General features: G+C 41.3%; 1 protein-coding gene across 2 annotated transcripts in view; it reads right to left on the bottom strand.

Moving 5' to 3' along the window:
- Positions 1 to 389: 389 nt before the first annotated feature.
- Positions 390 to 20,468, bottom strand: part of abcc1 (ATP binding cassette subfamily C member 1 (ABCC1 blood group)) — a 35,487-nt gene continuing 15,408 nt past the window's right edge. Inside the window, exons 14-31 of one of the 2 annotated variants that reach the window (XM_075454876.1) lie at positions 19,615 to 19,702; positions 19,129 to 19,198; positions 18,829 to 18,955; positions 17,412 to 17,588; positions 16,652 to 16,819; positions 15,568 to 15,742; positions 13,727 to 13,787; positions 12,164 to 12,293; positions 11,831 to 12,038; positions 11,302 to 11,612; positions 10,751 to 10,950; positions 10,428 to 10,554; positions 8,680 to 8,781; positions 7,036 to 7,182; positions 6,764 to 6,922; positions 6,426 to 6,592; positions 1,830 to 2,024; positions 390 to 1,635 (exon numbers count right to left, since the gene is read on the bottom strand). In XM_075454876.1, the coding sequence (XP_075310991.1) occupies positions 1,527 to 1,635; positions 1,830 to 2,024; positions 6,426 to 6,592; positions 6,764 to 6,922; positions 7,036 to 7,182; positions 8,680 to 8,781; positions 10,428 to 10,554; positions 10,751 to 10,950; positions 11,302 to 11,612; positions 11,831 to 12,038; positions 12,164 to 12,293; positions 13,727 to 13,787; positions 15,568 to 15,742; positions 16,652 to 16,819; positions 17,412 to 17,588; positions 18,829 to 18,955; positions 19,129 to 19,198; positions 19,615 to 19,702 (2,721 nt within the window). In that variant the 3' untranslated portion in view covers positions 390 to 1,526. The remainder of the gene's footprint in view (positions 1,636 to 1,829; positions 2,025 to 6,425; positions 6,593 to 6,763; positions 6,923 to 7,035; positions 7,183 to 8,679; positions 8,782 to 10,427; positions 10,555 to 10,750; positions 10,951 to 11,301; positions 11,613 to 11,830; positions 12,039 to 12,163; positions 12,294 to 13,726; positions 13,788 to 15,567; positions 15,743 to 16,651; positions 16,820 to 17,411; positions 17,589 to 18,828; positions 18,956 to 19,128; positions 19,199 to 19,614; positions 19,703 to 20,468) is intronic. The other variant, XM_075454877.1, reaches the window with a different exon arrangement.

Genomic DNA, 20,468 nt, shown 5'->3' with positions numbered 1-20,468 from the left:
GGAAAAGTTTGATTTATCAAATGGTACCGGTATAATGAAAGCGGATGTGGGAAGCGTGATTCGCGAGCTAGAGCCTCGCGAGAGAAAGCATGAACCTCGGCGCATAACCTACGTCCTTTCTAAACATTACTGATTGGTTAAGGGAACTCCAATGAATTTAAGTTGCTGGGTAAGGTCCCACCCTCCATGGAAACGGATTCCTCTTGGGTTTTTCCAGACAGTTTGACAGAGTCAACAGTCGGCTTTCGCCCAGGCTAGCAGAATGTCCCCCAACACCTAAAAAGAATTAAGATAAAAAAATTTGTCACAATAAATTTTTCTTAATGACATTTAGTAAGAAATGTGTTATTTGCAGTAAATAAAACTGATACTTTTCAACAAACCTTTTTTATTTCAAAACTGTTTAACTAATAAAGAATTGCATGTATAAAGCATCAAGTAATCACTTCAGTATAACAGTTACATTAAAACAAATATGCCTCATTCAGTACACATATGTTTTATATGTGGCGATACACAGCTAAAGCTTTTCACACAAATCTATACAAATCTGTCAAAAGCACAGACCTAACTCTTTATGTTGCCATGGACCACTAGCAGTAGTTACCATCAGCCTTTCAACTGAAGACACAAATAAGTGGTCTACAACTTAATGTCCCAAACTACCCAAAGAATGGCACACAGATGTGAGGCCACTTTGGTGACAGAGGTTCTACCATCCTGTTTCCACCAACTAGTCTGATCAGGATGGACTCTGGACAAAAAGTGACGAAAATGAACTTATATACATTTATATACTCATATACCACATGCTATGCTGCCAGTGATGGGCAAACCTATATACATCTATATATAGATATATATACATACACACACATACAAAATCTGCTTCTGAAAGAACATAAACACGCAATAAATAAACAGTACCGAGTGTACAGTAACAGTCAAACAAAAGAGGTTTGTGCGTTTGTAATTTTGTTGTGTGTTTGTTTTTGTTGTTTTTTTAAAATCAGCTGATCCCATCACCCCTTTCTCCTTCTGATAATGTTCTGAAAAAGTTAACACTTCTCTTTCAAACAAGTTACTCCGATCGAGCTTCCATTCAAAGCCAGCATACATTCAGACTTAGTGCATCTCCGTTTCATAGATGGCAATGCTCTACTTTCTAAACAAGTCAGGTACCAATTTTCTTTTGAGAAAAACACAATTCTGCTAATCTCATCATTAAAATTTATGGCAGGTTGGAGAATGTAAACCAACACACAACAATGATTGGTATAGGCAACACACACAAGAAAATGTACAAAACAAAACATGTTGTAAACACTTTTTCTTCTACATTTCAGCCCAAACAGTGATCTTCTCCCCCAAAACATAAATTAGTTGTGATTGAGCATGTCAAGCTAAACCCCTTGCTCTTAATATCATTGCGAAAACACTCCAAATCAAAAGAAGCCTGTTTATCTCCCTCTTGAGGTCATTTCAAGAGGAGCTGCTGAACAAAGATGAAGACGCCGCCTCCTGCCTCAGACTAGCCCGGCATCCTTGGCCATTTTGTAAAAAGCTCCCCTCTGAGTGATGAGATTAGAAGGAGCGTCAAACTCGGCCAGCTTGCCTTTCTCCAACACCAGAACCCTAAAGAAAACAACAACGATTTTTCATTTTGTTTTTGTTCAGGATGCACAGTGTAGTACCTGAACTAGAGCTGTTGCTATTACTTCAATAGCTACCTCAACATTTGTTTGGACTTAAGGCTCAAATCTACTCCATGCATGGCAGAGACCTAGAAAATGAAACATGCAAAGCAGAATATGTGTTGAATACTCCACCTGGTATAGTCCATGATGGTGTTCAGGCGATGAGCTATTGTCAGAACAGTGCAGTCCTCAAACTGGGATCGGATAGTGGACTGAATCAGGTTGTCCGTCTCCATGTCAACAGCAGCTGTGGCCTCATCCAGCACTAGGATTTTGGTCTTCCTCAGTAGAGCTCTAGCCAGGCATAGCAGCTGCCGCTGACCCACACTGAGGAGAAGAAGATTTGCTTAACCCTTTCATGTCGTACTTTACATTTTGGTAGAGACCATTTTGAGTCACTATCGTGTACTTGGTTTAAAAATATGTGGAAGTAAACCTGTCTGAGCCATCTCTGCCACTGAATTAATTACAATTAATTGAATTCCAATTGGCTTGAATTGGACTTTCTCAAGTGCCTTGAGATGACATTTGTTGTATTTGGCGCTATATAAATAAAAATGAATTGAATTGAATTTAATCTGAGTGCAAGAAGGTGCACCGAAAAAAAAAAGGAAAAAAAGCTGCTGCAAAATAATGTGAGACGTGTGGTCAGGAATTAAAAAGAACACAGGCTTTAAGGTAGCAGAGGATCAGACTGATTGAAGCTTGGACAGAGCCATTGAACTGCATATGTATAAGTTCAGCTCAGATCAACACTCAGCATGCTCCTCACCTGCCTCCAGGAACATAGACCACACCCTACTAGGGCTGGCCGAGTTAACTCGTTATTATCGCGTTAACTTGTTAATTATTTAACGCCGATAAATATTTTATCGCACATTAACGCCGGTTTTATTATTGTAAAAGTCTGTTGCTGTCTGCTGCGGAACCACCAAACATGGAGAAGGGTACGGAACTTTAACTCGGCCATTTTCATTTTAAAGTTGGACATCACCGCTACAGGTGCTCCTCGGTCTCTGTGTGAAGCTAACGGAGCTAACCGGCGCTACTTCCTGTTTTACTTGTTTCAACATAAAAGCACGTATTTCAAAATAAATAAATAAAAAAAACTCCTGCATTTACAGCCAAGTTGAATTGTCTTCTCAGCGTAGTAGTTCCAGTCTAAAATATCACTTAAAGGCAAAACACACAACTGATAGCAGCAAGTCATTCAAGGAAACAGACAGTGGAGCGAGGCTTCTACATAAAAACTACAGAAAGATGCTGATGTTAAAAGTGTGTTTGCACAACAAATGTTATGGCACTTTCATTCATATGGCAGCACATTTAAAATAAAGCTAAATGCTAAAAGCTATACACTACTTTTGAATCAATTTTTGGATTTTGTGTACAAATGCGATTAATCGTGATTAATCAGGGAAATCATGTGATTAATTAGATTAGATTCCATAAGGTCACCCTCCACTCCAGTCATGGCTTACAGCCTCACCAACATCAGAACTCACTGAAACCTCCTCTGCCTCCCCCTCCCCCTCGGAACCACTACAGTTTGCTCATCATCCTGGGGGTGATGTTGAAGATGCCATCATATACCTGCTTCAGCATCCCCCCTCTCACCTGGACAAAGCAGGCAGCTTGATGAGAATCATGTCCTTTGATTTCTCCAGTTCTTTTAATACAGTCTAAACTGCACTGTGACGTAAGAAGCTCCAGAAAATACAGGTCGATGCCTCCACAACCTCCTGGATTACTGACTACCTCACAAACTGACTAGTTTGTGAGACTGAAGGGTTATGTGTCTGAGAATGTGGGCAGCAGCACAGGGCACTCTGTACACCTCAGACTTTACTTAGAACTCCTGACCTTAGTCCTGTCATCTACAGAACTACTCTGATCACCTGGACAACAGCATGGAGATGAAACACTGAGGTTGTCTACAAGAAGGAACATAACAAACTGTACTTATTAAGGAAGCCATGGTCCTTGTTAAAGTTGGTTAAAGTAAAGATCAACACTGACCATCCTCTTTATTGCATTGTTGAGTGTAATCAGTTTGGGGCTTCTTCAGCTCCAATGCAAAAAAAAGAAAGATACAGGAGGTCCTTCCTGCCAGCAGCAATAAGTGTTTAGAATGAAAGCTTACAATGATTGCATTACGACAAAAAAAAAAAAAAAAAAAAAAGAGCATTGCAACAATTTAATTTCCCTTTGGGATTAAAAAAAAAAGTATTTTTTAAATTAATTTAACAGAGCAATCTTTTTTCCTAAGGAAAAATCTTTTGTTTGGGCTCTGTGGAAACGGTAAAATGCTGAGCCCTTCCCAATAGCTTCGCCTGGGTAAGAGGTGAGATTGAGCTGGCCCAGAAAAACTCCAACACTGAAAGCAGCTCAACACAACGACCCATACAGGCTGGCAGTCCGCAATCTAGGAAGAAGAAGAAGAAGAAGAAGGGTGGCCTAGCAACACCCATTTTCTCTGCTGGTTAAGATGGTGGATACTCTCTGATCCCCAGCTTCATCAGTTTCTCTCATATTCCTGTTGCTAAAGCATCACCGACATTCTCCAGCCAGAGAGAAAAAAAAAATGCCGCTTAGGGACACCTCCAACTCGCATAAGAACATTCTGTTTATGTTTAAAAAATAAAGCATTAACAGAATTGTAGTATTACCACCGCGGAGGATTATGAGGTTATGGCCCCTTGTGGGATGTGGAATGCTGTTGAATCTGCCACTGCACAAACACCTGGTGCATGTGCAGTGCCAACAAAGTGCCAAAAAAGTGCCAACAAACTATTTAGACGATTGTCTCTTTTTGGAACAGTCAAAGTAGGTGGAAGTCAGGCTGATGAATGAGCCGAAGCGAGCTAGTGGAAAAGCGCCAAAAGTAAGTCTTTACAACTGCAAATGGAGGTTGTTTGAGGAATGGTGCCACAGAGATGGTCACGCCTTTTGTCAGTGTTCTGTTGGCGTCTGTTGGCGGGATTTTGCCATTTCGACAGCAGCTAATTGACAAACAGAAGGCTTTCTCCCTAATTAAGGTGTACCTGGCTGCCATCTCTGCATGCCATGTGGGCTTTGAAGGTAAGGGAAGGCATGTCAACATCGTTTGGTTTGCCCTTTCATGCAGGGGGCACATAGGCTTTCTCCTGTCTCCAGGCCCCTGACACCTTAATGGGATTTGGCAGTGGTGCTGGATAGTCTATCCAGGCTTCCTTTTGAGGCACCAGATGATATTGACCCCCAACACTTGTCTCTAAAGACCGTGTTGCCACTTGCTTTGGTGATACGCATATACTCACTCACTGTCATTGTGGCATTCTCTACACTGCCTTCTTCCGTGTCTGAAAAACAGCGGCTGCATATGTTGTGTCCAGTTTGCGCTCTGCGTGTGTTCATGGGTAGAACAAAGAGGTTTCGAAGAAGTGACCAATTCTTTGTTTCATAGCCCAGACCCATATGGGCAGGCCTGTGAAAAATCCACAGTTTCTCCATTAGAGTGTGGGAAAAATTGCTCTTGCTTCCATGAGTCAGGGTTTGCAGGCAACCTGCGGGTCTGTGTACTCACTCCACTCATGGCCTGGCTGTGTCCTGGGCCCTGTTGAAATGGGTCTCCCTTCATGACATTTAACCAGCTGCAAGTTGGTCTTCACTTCTAACTTTTCCCAATTTATAAACTGGATGTGTCGGCCCCTAGCGTGGCTCAAGCTGTGCTGAGCTCTGGGCTCTCGCTGGAGCAGAGAGCCACTCCTTAAGTACTAGTGGTTGCCTGAGATAAGCTTGGTTAGAAACTTGGAGTTTCCATATCCCATAGTGAGACATCAAAATGAATGCGGTGAATGAGAACTTTAGGTCACTTGCATAATCCCAGTTCTCAGAGTAGCGTGAGTGAGAATTCTTGCTGGGGCGAAGCAAGGTGAGGTACTTATCTTGAATGATGCTGCTGCGTAGCACAAACTACTTAAATAAATATGACGTGGCAATCATTATCACCAACCAGTCTGTACTGGGGTAATGAGATAAATGGCTCAGAGGAACATGCAGAGAGAAATGTCTCCCATAGCGAGATGTCTCAGTCATGCAACGCTAACAACCGGAGTTACGCAATTTCTACAGACATTTGTACAACCCATCCTGTATTTATTAGACAGTCAGTCAGTCAGTCAGTCAGTCTTTACTTTCTACTTCAAATTGATGCTATAGCTTCCACTGAAAGAGCGTTGAGCCAGGTTGTTCTCTCTCTATATATATATATATATATATATATATATATAAAAATGCTCAAAAAGGGAAAAGAAGAAATTAATACTGTGTGGCTGTGAATAAATTATTTATAGTCAATAGCAAAAAAACACACATTGCTTAGGAAATCCAAAGTAATTGGGGTTAAATAATTTTGCTGGCAACTGTACTTCCTTTAGAACTCCTTTAAAAAAAAAAAAAAATAAATAAATAAGAGAGAGCATTAAGACATTAAAAAAAACTAATACAAGTGAATAATAAAAAAAAAAAAAGAAAAAAAAAGGAAAAAAAGAACTCCTTGTGCTATTACTTAGCTTTGCCATTTTCTCAGCAGCGACATGTACTGTTAATAATAATATAAAGATTTCTGTGACTGTAATGTGCCTCAAGTGATAAAATGTTTTAGTTCAAAACAAAAGCCTGTTTTATATGTAGTTTAGATAAACACAGTGTTTATTGTTTTGCATGCCTGCGTTAAAGCAGTTATACCTGAGGTTCTCTCCTCCTTCACTACACTCATGACTGAGTTTGTCAGGCAGGCCAGACACAAAGCTCTTGAGATGGGAAAACTCCAGAGCTCTCCATACTTCCTCATCAGAGTAGGAGTCAAAAGGATCCAGGTTCATCCTCAAAGAGCCGGAAAACAGCACTGGGTCCTTAAGAGACAGGAAACAGCTGCGTCAGTGGAAAACATCACTTTAGAGACCAATTCAGACAACTGGATTTCTGCCCTGGATAAGGATAAGTCCTGGGCTAAATAAGCCCCATCACTTTACTGCATTGACGGACAGGTGGTGGACTGATAAAGTGTTCTTCTCCGCACTGACCTGTGGTATGATGGTAATTCTGGAGCGGAGGTCATGGAGACCCAGCTTGGCAATGTTCACTCCATCGATCAAAATCTGACCCTCTGCTGCCTCAATGATCCGGAATAATCCCAGTGTTAGGGAGGACTTCCCAGCACCAGTGCGGCCCACAATCCCCACCTTGTGGGAAGCAGCAGGACACGCAGTCACAAACAGTGCATCTAATAACGTCTACATTCATTCGCAGTAAGTAAAAAGACTGCTGCCTTCAGTGCAGCGAAGTAAAGCCCCACCTTCTCTCCGCCATTAATAGTGATCGTAATGTTGCGAATGGCCAGGTCCAGGTCGTGGCGGTAGCGCAGGCCGAAGCCTCGCATGTCTATGCAGCCTTCAGTGGGCCAACCTGGGGGAATGCAGGAGGGCTCATGTTTCCACTCTGCCTGGTGATCAGAGGAATTCATGGAAATACAAAAAAACTTGCTTAATTTCTCCATATCCCACCCCAGCAGTCTCAAACACTTTCATTTGGATATCTTCAGTAAAAAGACTTCTGCCTTCAACAGATTCTTTCTCTGTCACACCAGGAAAAGAGTGCGGCAGAGGTCAGATCTGTAAGTTTCTCTTTAGTGGAAACTTCTGTCCAAAATAAAAGAGTAAAAATCAAAAGTACTTATTGTGTGCAAGAGAATAGTCTCCATCTGTGCCATTTTAAAAACTGAAATAATTCTGAAATAATGCTAGCGTCTACTCAAACTGACACTTTTACACCAAAACTAACACATGCAGATTTATTTCAAATCAACTAATTCTTCCCCTGGACAAGTTGGTATTTCCGTTTTTATTTTTTAAATTTTATTTCACTGATTTTCCTGGTGTGTCAAGTTTAACTTCTGGAAGAAGTTATCATATCAGCAAACAACAAAGTTACAGAAGGTTGAGTCTCTTCAAACTTAATGTCAGCTGGGAAATGTGAACATTTCCTGAATGAGGACAGATTCAATTTGTGGAAGAAATGACAAGTTGCCGGGGTAACAAGCCTTCACAATGAAAGGTCACAGCATCATGCTTAAAAATGGCTGAACTTTAAGGTGAGCATTAGCTTTGGCTTTTCTTGATGTGAATCCCAATTCCTTCAACTGGTTTCTTACAGTTTGGTCACAAACATTGACCTTTGTGTTTTAAGTTTTATCATCCGTTGCATTGCTCCAGATGCCTTTTCAAACATGTCATTCAAACTGGGACTGTTGCAGTTTTGCAGCACATTGGTGGCATTTTTGCCAGTACAGAAGCAGCATGAGTGTTAAAGTTGATCCGTCACTGATATGCGAGCGAGCTCTTCTAACTGCAGACCTGTTTGCATATTTAGATTTGTGCCGATACTTGTTTTACGAATGAAGATTTCAAGGTGGTTGCATACTCTCTTTCTAGGCATTGAGGGATTCAATACTGATTTTCTCTACTAAATCTAAAAAAAAAAAAAAATACTGCAAAAAAAGAAAACTATTTCATGTTTTCCAAAGCCAGTCCAGTATTAAATTGTTTTGTGTCATACATGTATTTTGTTAATTTTTTATTTTTTTAAACAAAAATGAACATATTCCACATGTAGTGATTCCATCATTTTTGCCAAGGGTTTTCTCATGGTCTAAACTTGTGGGGAGGAATATGGAAGTCCATGTATGCCACATTGTCTCGAGATATACAAGGTCATCAAACCTTTGGAGTAAGAATGTTTGCAATATGATTAGCTTCTAATCAAAGCATCAAAATACCATCATGCTGTTTGGACTGGGAAAAAAGCAGCTCAGTTAAGTGCTGCTTGATGTTTCATGTGACTTACAATGCTTTGGACCCAACTTAGCACCACAAGAAAGTAAAGAGGACAACAGAAAAGTTTAGTCTTTACTTCGGTCCTTGGAATGTTTGATTCCAGTTACCTCTTTCTCTGTGTCAGAGTACTCTTTTACTTTCTCCACAGCCACTATGTTGGTCTCCACGTCAGAGGACATCCTTACCAGCCAGGTCAGTGAGGCAGTCAGCTACACAAAGTACAAAGAAAGGCAAGGTTAGCGTTAAATATGTTTTTTTTTGGGATCAATTTACAGATTACAAAAAACTGTCACTCAACCCAGGGTCTGGTTTATATGCCTAATCCTAAACCTTACCATAAACCCTAAAAGTAAGTCTTAACCCTCGAAAATCAGGAAATCCCCAAAAATTGTTGTGCAGTCTTTTGATCTCCACCATGTGGGAAAGTACACACAAACACACACATTAAAAAAAGCTAACTGAATGGTATTAGATAAGACTGCAACATTAAAATAATTGGAAGTATGGATTATTAAATATTCCACTAGGTTTGGATCATTTTGATGGTGGTGTTAGGCTACTTGGTTTTAATTTAATGTGTGTTAAAGGTAGGGTAGGAGATCCTGGATTTTGAGTCCAGCGAAGCTGCATTTTGAAAATACACCGGTAAAAAGTCCCAACCCTTTTCTTCACTTTCCCCCCGAAGGCACGCCTCTAGAGTACATGAACGCGCACGAGCACGAAGGTGCACGAGCGCTGTTCTGACAGCAAGCATCGATCGTTGCCGTATTTAGTATTTAGTATATGCTAACTATACGTTTAATAATGCTAGGTGCTAGCCAAGCTGGCTCTAGTTTAGCTTCCTGCCAAGCTTCGTTCACGGAGCAGGGTACGCACACAGGGGGAAGGAGGGGGAGGGAGGAGCAGATTGCAGTTTGATAGACGGCATCAGAATCCAATCATTGTGAACGGTCCGTTCAGTATGATTGGATAGTGTTTTTCCTAGATTGTACGTTCTAGAGGCCACTAAAACTTTTCATATTTGTGTCAAAACTTTTAATTAATTGGTTGCAATGGGGGTGTGAAGAGTATTTCAAGCAATATGTAAAAAAATGTTCCAGAAAAAGATCCCCTACCCTGCCTTTAACTGCTGCTGCCAATACAGGTTTTTTACTCAGAAGAAAAAAAAAATATGAGCAGAGCTTTTTTTTTTTTTTAGTTATTAGAAAAATGTCAGCTGTCATCATATCTTAAAGCAATACAATGTAACTTCTCAAAAAGCCCATTATGGAGCTCCCCCTACAGGCTTGGAGGTAATGTACGGTTACACTGTCGTAAATACAACACCCTTTCGCTTTCACGTTTCACGTTTGTTGACGAACCGGCGAGGAGTCAGAAGGTGCAAGCTATGTCGACCGAGAAGGTAAGAGTAATCAAATGTACCTGGGAGCGTGAGAGGGGTCTATTGGTTTTTGCGGTAGGTGTGCCAGAAAGCAAGTCGAAGTACTTCCGCTCAGCTCCCGGGCCGGTCCAGCAAAGTTACATAGCGTAGTTTTTCCAACTCAGACCCCCGAAGGGCATAGGAGACAGGCCAATTGTAATATTAAAACTCATTCTAGCCGCACAATTTTTTTCAAGCTGTTATTTTAAGGTAGAAATGTTACATAGTATTGCTTTAAATCTCTGTGTGCAGAAAATGAATCACGAGGAGGGATATCGACCTTAAAAGATCAAGAAAAGTAAGGATTCGTACACTGAATGATGTAATACACTAACCACTGCACAGAGCATCCGATAGCATCGAGTAGCTTTTAGCCAGTTCCTTGTCTATGCCCCAAAAGAAGAGAACAACAGGCACAAAAATGTCAGAGTTTACCTGAAGGGCATAGGAGATGGACAGCCCCATGATGCCAGGGCTGAGGCTTTCTCTGGCTACAACAGCAAACAAAGCAGCAAATGACACGATGCAGTTCCCTACAAACTCCAGGCGAACTGCCAGCCACCTACGACAAATAGAAATTTGTTGAAACTTTGAGGACACAAGTAATAGGCATGCTTGAAGCAACTGAAGTAAATACAGAAAGATAGGAGGAAATGTTGAAAACAGACTAACTTGGTGTGTTCCAAAGAAAATGGAGATAAATACTGTCAATTTTTAAACCAGTACTATGTGTTGCAAGAGGGATTGGTATCCCTAACCTGTTAGCTATTATGCTAGGGAAGTAGGCCTTCTGGTTATGGTCCACCCGCTGGTCACTCTCATGGATGAATCGCTCCTGCTCACCAAAAGCTCGAATGACGGATGTGCCAAGCAGGGTTTCATTAAAGTGGGTGTAGATGGGCGAACGGCTGACTGACTCCAGACGCTTCAGCTGTCGAGAAGATGCCACATAAAACCTCTGGACAAAAAGAGAAGAATCGTATGAGAACTGCAATCACATGCATGAAACAAAGTCAAAAACAAAGCAGCATCACAGATGCTGTACACTTTTCTATGCACGGTGCCTGATGTAGCGCAAGTCACCATTATTTGATCACTTGGGGACGCTTTAAAAAAAAAAAATGGAACATGCCATGGAAATAGAATAAAGTCACATGACTTTCACCAGCTAATCAGCAAGGGTCTGACTATATCACAATAGGTGATGTTATGGGCTCTGACCAATCAGGAATGAGCCAGAAGCAACACAAGGGTTGAAACTTTCAATTTCAAAGTATTTCAGAGAGTGCTCGTTAAAGGGTTAACTGACCTGCACCAATACGTAGAACAGACCGAGGAAAGGAATGATGATCGCTACTAGGGGTGTTGCAATCAGAATGATAACGCAAGCACCTAGTACACTGAACATAGATCCCATGAACATCTTAATAATGCTTGGGATCACAGAGTCGATGGTGTCCATCTCCTTGGCGAAGCGGTTGACCAGGTTGCCGCTGGGGGTTCGCTCAAAGAACGACATCGGTGAGCGCAGCACATCATACAGCATACACTGGTGGAGGTAGCGGGATGCCAGGATGCCACCAAAGGACATGGAGAGGGAGTAACAAAAGACTGCCACACCTACAAAACAGCAGTGTGGGTTATAAGAATTAGAATGCTGCCCGTCTGTCACACTATTGCCCCTACAAACAGTTGTCAACCTCAAAAAAGACTACCATTTTCCAATTTTGCCTTCTGATTCTGTATTTATTTAGAATGAGTGAGTATGTCCTCAGTAAAGGTTTGAATGAATAAGAACCCCCAAATGCACTCTTCTCCTCCCCATCAACACTTCTTACCTTGGGACAGGCCAAAAGCCCCATACACCCCCAGCCTCATGAGTCTGTTAGGCTGAGTGCCATTAACCACGGGGTCATCGGTCCACAGGCTCAGCCAGTAGTTGGAGAACAGGGAAACAAGGTGATGGACAAGGAACAGCAAGAGACTGATGCAGGACAGAAGCACTCCGATGGCTTTCACATAGGCCCAGAAGACTGACAGCTTGACCTGTGAGCGGAGGGCGCAAGCTGGAATCAGGCTGCAGTTTGGACATGCACACATACAACAAAGATGTACTGTGTATGTTTCATTCTTTGGTCTGATGTGGCAGACCGTGTGAAGCATCTACATACCTTCCCAGTTCTGGCCTTGTCAGCTTCGGTTAGTTTTCCCACCTCAGAGCTTTTGGCCTTATTGCTCTGCTCCTCCTCATCACCCTTGACCGTCGGAACCACTTTAGATACACTGTTAGAACCTGGACTGCTGTGAGTAAAGAAGCACACGTACTTGGAAATGTTCAACAACTACGATATATCGTGAGAACATTACCATTTTTTTTTATTATTTTTTATTAGCACATGAAAAAATATATAAAAACAACATATTAAAAAAAAAAAAAAAAGTAGAACAACAACAAAAACATACAAAGCATACAGTAGATAAAGCAAATGTGCTGGAGAAACCAAAAAAAATCCCCTAAGTAAGGGCTTGTCAAGTGGTCCTCAAAATCTTTGGAGGACCACTTGACAAGCCCTTACTTGTCAGCTGCGTCCACACAGCGAAAGAGACGCATGTTCACTGAAATCTTGTTTTCGATGTACTGCGCTCATATCACAGCGTTACTCTGCAAAGTGTGAAGGCCCAAAATGGTTTTCTACAGCATTTTCTTTTCTAAAAGGTGAAAGCAGTTTGAAAAAGTTTCTAAACAAACTGCTGTTTTTAGCAGTGTCACATATTGTAATGTACACAATACTTTTATAATGGTTTAAGAGTTTTCTCTTTGACCGCAGATTTGATTGGGAAATGTATACTCGTACAAATATGTTTAAGTCCTAGCTAAACATGTCATGGTGTTATTACTAATCATGTGTTGCTTTTTCTCCTTCAACTGATACGTTGTAAGAATCAGAATTTCAAGATAAAATCTTGAATTGTAGAATAAAGGAATCTTTACACAAGTTTAATGGTATCATCCTTTTTTTCTTTTCTCCTGAAACCATCACTGCCTCCCTCACAATAGATACTGTGCAGAGATTCCAATCCTGCTTTTTGTCCATTAAAGCAGAGGACACACATCCTGGTGGCATAGAAATTCAATATCAGATACAGTTACCCCTGTGTTACCCCGACCTCACCACAAATTAATCTTAAAATTTACATCCATGAAGTTTTAATTTGTCTATTATAGCAGGGGGAACACATCCCGAGAGCTTGGAAATTCCCTATCAGATACTGCTCCCCTGTGTAGATGGGCACGAGATTCACACAGCTATCAAATTCATAAATGGTAAATTTACAGCTACATGCCAAATTCACACACACACTACGGTTTTACAGACTAAATGGACAAAATGCAGAATTATAATCTCTGCACTTATTCATTGCGAGGGAATATGTGATGATTTAAGACAAATATAAAGATAATACCTTAAAACTTGTGTAATGATACCTATATTTCACAATTTAGCCAGGGAAGAAATTCTGGACAGATCGACGGGGAAACAGACCTCCACACAGCACCAGTGCTGTATTGAAAACATACTTTAACCACACAGCTACGGGTTGTCCAAATTATAGAACATAACTGTTTTAATAGGTATACATTTAATAAATTTCCCCTAAGAGAAATGGTTTGCATGTCCAAACCTTATCATATCTTACTGATTTAGAGATTCAATGGTTTTAGATTCACTCACCCAACAAGAGTGGCCACACTGCCATTCTCTATTGCCTCGATTCCACTCTTTGGCACAGATTCTACATGAATGCAAGAAACAAAAGATTCATGTTTTTTTTTTTTTAATGGAAGGGAGTTGATCCCTGAAAATTAACCAAAACTTATAAAACATTGACAATATTTAGACTTCCAACATTACTATTGATAACGTATCTGCAGCCATGTTTCAGATTCCATTTTTGGACATAATTTTAACAAAAAATTTAAAAGATAGGGTAAAATGACATGATATATTAAAAAAAAAAAAAAAAAAAAAAATCAAAAAAACTTCCACATATACACACACGCATATATATATATATATATATATACACACACACATACACACTACTCACAAAAAGTTAGGGATATTTGGCTTTCGGGTGAAATTTCAGGATGAACCTAAAATGCATTAGAACTTTTACAGGTGAATTTAATGTGACAGTCTGTAAACTTTTGTCCAACTGTTCAGGGTTTCAGTACTTTTTGCTCAAATTGCTGTTCTCTAACAAGGAGCTTAACGGCAAAATTAACAACGGGTGTTTGATCCATGAATGGACCAATAAATTTCCTCGCTCAATTAGAATTGGTATTTAAACAGTCTTCCTCATCGTGCTGTTCACATTTTAACATCATGAGACCAAGACGACACCTAACAATTGATCAACAGTTCCTCGCCATTGCAAGGCTTCAAAGAGGATGTTCTCAGAAGGATGTGGCCACTGAGCTTAGTGGTTCCACTATGCAGTCCGGTACGGGTCGGTTCAGAACTTATTTCAGTGTTTCCACTCCCACCAAAGCGTACCGGTCCCATGGAACCGTTACCATGTCTGTAACCCTTCTGCTTGGGGTACCTGGCACACAGGACCGGTTCCAGGCTCTGCTCTCTGTTGTTGGTGAGGAGGCTGTGCAGCGGGAGCTCGATGGCGCTGTGCCAAAGCAAAAAGTTTTCCAGCTGATTGCCGCAAAAATGTCAGAGTGTGGTTTCAACCGGACCGCGAGCCGGTGTGGCATTAAGCTGAAGAAGCTTGGAGGTGGTTCCAAATTATGGATGTTATTTGCTGTTATTTGCTATTTACGCTTCAGCACGCACTCCGCCCACCCCTGAGGGTCCCCTTTGTACAGTGGGAACGCAAGCTGACCCCAAAGCGACCCGACCCGTACCGGACTGCATAGTGGGAACGAGGCTTTAGAGTGTCACAGAGTGTCATCAGCAGGTTGCTACAGAGAGACTGGAAGAGTCACAGAAAGTCATAGAAGTTGATGTCCTTTGGCCATGTCCCACACTGATGAGCGCTTCATTGTGAACGGTGCCCTGTGGAACCGGATGATGAATGCCACTCAACTCCAGACACTTCTAGGTGAGAGGCACCCAAGTGTCATGTCAGACCATTCGAAACCGTTTACATCAGCGTGGTCTGCGTGCTAGACCACCTGCATTATAAATGATAGAACACCTTTGGGGTGAATTAGAGTGGAGACTGTGAGCCAGGCCTGTCCAACATCAGTGTCTGACTTCACAAATGCACTTCTGGAAGAATGGTCCAAAATTCCCATAAACACACTCCTAAACCTTGTGGAAAGCTTGCCCAGATGAGTTGAAGCCGTTATAGCTGCAAAGGTGGGCTGACGTCATATTAAACCCTACGGATTAAGGATGGGATGTCACTTAAGTTCATATGCGTGTGAAGGCAGATGAGCGAATCCTTTTGGCAATATAGTGTATACACACACACATACATACATGTAAACGTACACATATATATATATATATATATATATATATATATACACACATAGAGAGAGAGCTGTGTTTCTCACCATTATTGTCACTTTGATCAACAGTGGCGTAAGTTCGCTGGAACTCAGCAAAAGCTCCCTCTTTGACCATGAGCTCCTGGTATGAGCCCACCTCTGTGATCTCTCCCTCTACCATGACAAGAATAAGGTCGGTCTGGGGCAGGTAGCTTAACCCATGGGTCACAAGGACACGAGTCTGTACACATTCAGAGCAGATTTAGAGTTGAATTAATTCCTATATATATGAAAAAAAAACACACACACACAGATATGTATGTAATTCAGTTGAATTCAGTTTATTTATAAATAATTTATCATTACACACATTAAATTTCAGTGGTATAATATGATACTAATACTGTTTTTGTGAGCAGATATTCTGCTCGCCACCTATCCAGAAAGCTCCTGTTTTCCACCTTTGGTTTGGCCATTGTTGGAAGGGGTGGCCCAATGTGACTGCTAGCATGAGGTTGCTAATGAATGTTGGCTTCATGAATGCAGAGGAGGGGACGCTTGTGGGTCCTGACTGATGTGCCAATGCATCAGCAGAGCATTCTGGGATTTGTAGTATTAGCGGTACATAGGCTGTCTACCTGTCTGCCAGCTGGTAGACATTTGGTATCATCTCGCGGGCCACATATAATTACACTGCGGGCCTGAGTTTGACATCTGTACTCTAAAACATGACAACAAATTTGCATGTATAGCACTGGAGTTCAAACGGTGGTTTGTTTTTTACAATAAAGGCGTCACATTCCACAACTGTGGGGGGAGCCAAAGAGGAAAAATGATCAAATTCTTTTTTGATGCTTTTAAGAAACACTTGGTTTTCTGCCATTACATCCAGGTTTTCCCAGCATAACATTACACTGGATTAAGATGAGAAGTGTTGCTCACTTCACTGTCAGTGGTCATAATGTTATGGCTGATCTGTGTACATTTTGGATGGGCACCCTGCCTTTTGCCTAATGGTAGATGGGAAAGGCTCCAGCTCCCCACAACCATGAAGTGGATTAAACAGGTATAGAAACAATTATGAATGAATGGATGTCAAAGAAAACACCATAAGGAGATTTTGAATAGCTGTGGTGGATATCATACACACCTTGTCCTTCAGCAGTCCTTGTGGGCCAATGACATGATCAAAGATGTGTTTTCCAACGTGAGCATCCACAGCAGACAGTGGGTCATCCAGCAGGTAGATGGCACGGTCACAGTAGACTGCCCTGGCCAGGCTCACCCTCTGCTTCTGGCCTCCAGACAGATTCACACCCTGTCCAAATGACAGAAATGCCAAATCATGTTTTAACATTATACAGGATCAGGGTCAGCAAAGACTTAGGAAGCATAGCTGCCATAGCTGCTTATCCCTCAACAGCACATGACTCTGTGTTGGACAGAGCCTTACCCAATTTCACCTTCTGTTACATCTTTACTTTCTGTTTTACTTCTTTGATTGTGTCTTATGCTTGTCCTTTGTTGATGGTGCACGTTGGAAGTGCAACCCAAAGTGCTAAACAAAGCTCACTCGAGGTAACTGACTTGATAAGAAGCATGAGTAGCAGTAAGAAGCATCTTTCCACTCATGCATTTCAGTTGAGGGTCACTGGCAACTGCAAGCTTGAAGGAACAAGGACTTCCACGACACAAAGCATGGCAGCATGTGCCTTTGCTTTTTTCCAAGTTTTCCTTTGATAGTAGAATGTTTAGGGTTTATTTTTTCTTAGATTACACAAAACGTACCAAACCTAATTAGAGGAAACTTAAGTAATAAGAAGTAATTGAGCATGAGCGAAGGAGAAAGCTTCTGCTCTCCCCAGATGTTTATGAAACATTTAATGCTTCCTAATAAAATCTGCTGATACCTTCTCTCCAATCTCAGTCTCATCTCCTGCAGGAAGGATCTCAAGGTCCGGCCGGAGGGCACACACGTCCACCACACTCTGATACCAGGCTTCCCTCCTCTCCTGACCAAACATGATGTTGTTTTTTAATGTGGAATTCTGGATCCAAGCCTGCTGGGAAACGTAGGCCACCGAACCCTTTGGGAAAAAACAAAACAAAACAAAGCACAAAAAGCCGCATTCATATACTAAATCTGATTGCATTTTTTTTTTTCTTTAAACTGTCTAATCTTTTATTTTATATTTTATTTTATTTATGTTCCTCCCAAATGCCTGTGTATGAGGAAATTCGGATTTTTCCCAAGGTTTTGAACTGATAGTTTTGATGTACTTACCATCTTTAATCTCTGGGAATCTCATGGTATTACTCAACACAAGGAATAAATCAATAATGTACTATTCTATTCTACAAACGGAGAGTGTTCACTTCATGCCTCTCAATAGCCTCTTTCACATATCTTTTGTGCCCCATGGGCAAAAAAAAAAAAAAAAGAAAAAAAAAAAAAAAAAGATGTTAACCAAACGTTGTTAATCTAACAGAGATGGTTCAGCCATGCATTGCTGTGTCCATAAACACATCAATCATCAAGTGCATCAAGCACGGCCCGTGCCGCCGGCTCAGAGGTGGATCATCTTTAAAGGGATAGTTCTTTTGACATGAAGCTGTATGACATCCCATATCCCAACGTTTTGGCGTTGAGGAAAGTAGTCCGGCTAGTTGGCTGGGGCAACAAAACTAAAGCGTTTTGCTTCTCAAAACAATATGCGTTCAAAAAGAGTAATACATTTGCATCACAAAATCGTTCTCCAGAAAAAGTCAGATCTCACAATTGCTTGGCCCTATTTTCTCTCCCTTTGTATCACTGCGGGCTGTGCAGACCATGCAGATCGAGCAGTCCCCTGCTTCCGAGCAGCAAACACCGAAACAGTTGCGCTGTCAGCAGGCGGCAGCACGCAGTGATACAAAGGAGAGAAAAAAAGAGGTCTGGCTTTTTCTGGATGAACGATTTTGTGATGCAAATGTATTACTCTTTTGAACGCATATTGTTTTGAGTAGCTAAACGCTTTCTTTTTGTGGCCCCAGCCAACTAGCCGGACTACCTTCGTCAACGCCAAAACGCGGCCAGAACTCGGCTCACAGGACGCAGCAGGAGGTAAGTCAAATTTAATAAATGATATTGCTAATATGGGATGTCATACAGCTTCATGTCAAAAGAGGCGAACTATCCCTTTAACCCCCCCCACTCTGTCTCTGTACTTTCATATATGACACGATATGCAACAAAGGCACCATCGGTCCAGGCTTGAAAAGGCATATGTGAAAGAGGCTAAAACTAAAGGTGCCTTGGTGTTTGTGTGAAAGGGTGAAAGCAGCCACCTTGACAGTAACAGTTCCTTCCATTTTGTCCATTTCTCCGAGCAGGGCAGAGAGCAGCGAAGACTTTCCTGAGCCAACGTGACCCACCACAGCTACCAGAGAGCCTTCTGGGATACACACATTCAACCTTCATACGCACAGAGACCAAACGGAGTTTAGATCCATCTCACAAATACTCTCATTCATTTTGTAATAACATCAATTACAAGCATACATATAGGATATATAAAGCTAACCAAATATTAATGAAATAATAAACATATTTAAATATCCTGAGGATCCTGAACTGATGGCACATACCTCTTGAGTGTTGGCGATTCAGTTCGAGACCAGCTGAAGACCCCATCCACTATGGAAATACTGTATTGGGCTGGAAGGACAAAAGATTTGAATGCAGTGTGTGAAATAGCACTGTATACATACACTAATCAGCCACAACACTAAAACAACCGACAGGTAAAGTGAGCATAATGTTCTGCTGTGAAAACCTGCACCCTGACATGAATGTTACTTTGTCACTTGACATCTGTAAAAACATTTCTGCAGACCAGTCACATTGTCCATTTGGCAACAATACTCCATATTAGCAGCTTCTCCCAGCAGGACAGCAATGGGCTTTGCAGCTAACATCCCAGTACCAGACACTCCAGCATACCCTCACATGTCCTCTGTGCATGCCATGATTTGTCTAATCTCTTTAGGTTTGTCATGTTATGGCTGACCGTATACACAGAAATGTAACACCCTCAATGCGCCATAAAAGAAAGTAAAAGAGAGAAAACTCACAGCCTGCTACTGCTTTGTGGTTCACACTGTCTTCTTGCAGCTCCTCATGTGACAGAAAAACTCTCAACCGCTTCAGGGAGACACTGGCCTGAGGAGGACAGATGTGGAGGCAGAACAGGAAAGGAAGCTTGACAAGGACCGACACTTCAAAATGTTTTAGAACGGGTTTCTAGCTTTTTGATCGTCTTAAATCAATGCTTCCATCAATGTCGAAACTCCAAACAAAAGAAACATTTCCTTCCTTTCCCTAAATATTATCAGATCATTTCTAAATCTTAATCTATTTGTGGACTCCAATGCTCACCGCTTCAAATACAAAACAGTCAAACAGCAGTACAACACTGTTGAAGAGTCTCCACAACCCAACTTATGTTAATATAAAGTTTGTGGGTCAGAGAGAAACAGAATTTATATCTTCATAATAGAAATGACAATGAACTTGACTTTAAGTTTCCGTTTTTTTTATGTCTTGATTTTCATTCTGGTTTGCAGATGAATTTCACGTAGTACCTGTATCTGCTGCTGTGTTCACATTGTAAAATCTTTAACATTAGGATAATGTGCAACAGACCTGTCTAGTGTGTACCCCAACTCTTATGCAATGGCAGCTGGGATAGGCTCCAGCCCCCCGGGGCCTCGAAGTTGGATTTAGCGGGTATAGAAAATGGAAAGCGTTAAAGCATTTCACTCTAGTTGGGGGAAACTTTAACTTTATAAACTTTAATTTGATTTGTTTAACAAATTTAATTAACTTTAATTTGTACCAATTAAACCACATTTTTGTTGTTAACTTTTTATTGTGTGCGCATCTACAACAGAGAATAGAACTAGAGGACATTTCAAAACTGGAAACA

The sequence above is a fragment of the Odontesthes bonariensis genome, chromosome 21 (genome assembly GCF_027942865.1).
Source record: "Odontesthes bonariensis isolate fOdoBon6 chromosome 21, fOdoBon6.hap1, whole genome shotgun sequence".
Classification (NCBI taxonomy): domain Eukaryota; kingdom Metazoa; phylum Chordata; class Actinopteri; order Atheriniformes; family Atherinopsidae; genus Odontesthes; species Odontesthes bonariensis.
This window is presented reverse-complemented; position numbering and strand designations above follow the sequence as displayed.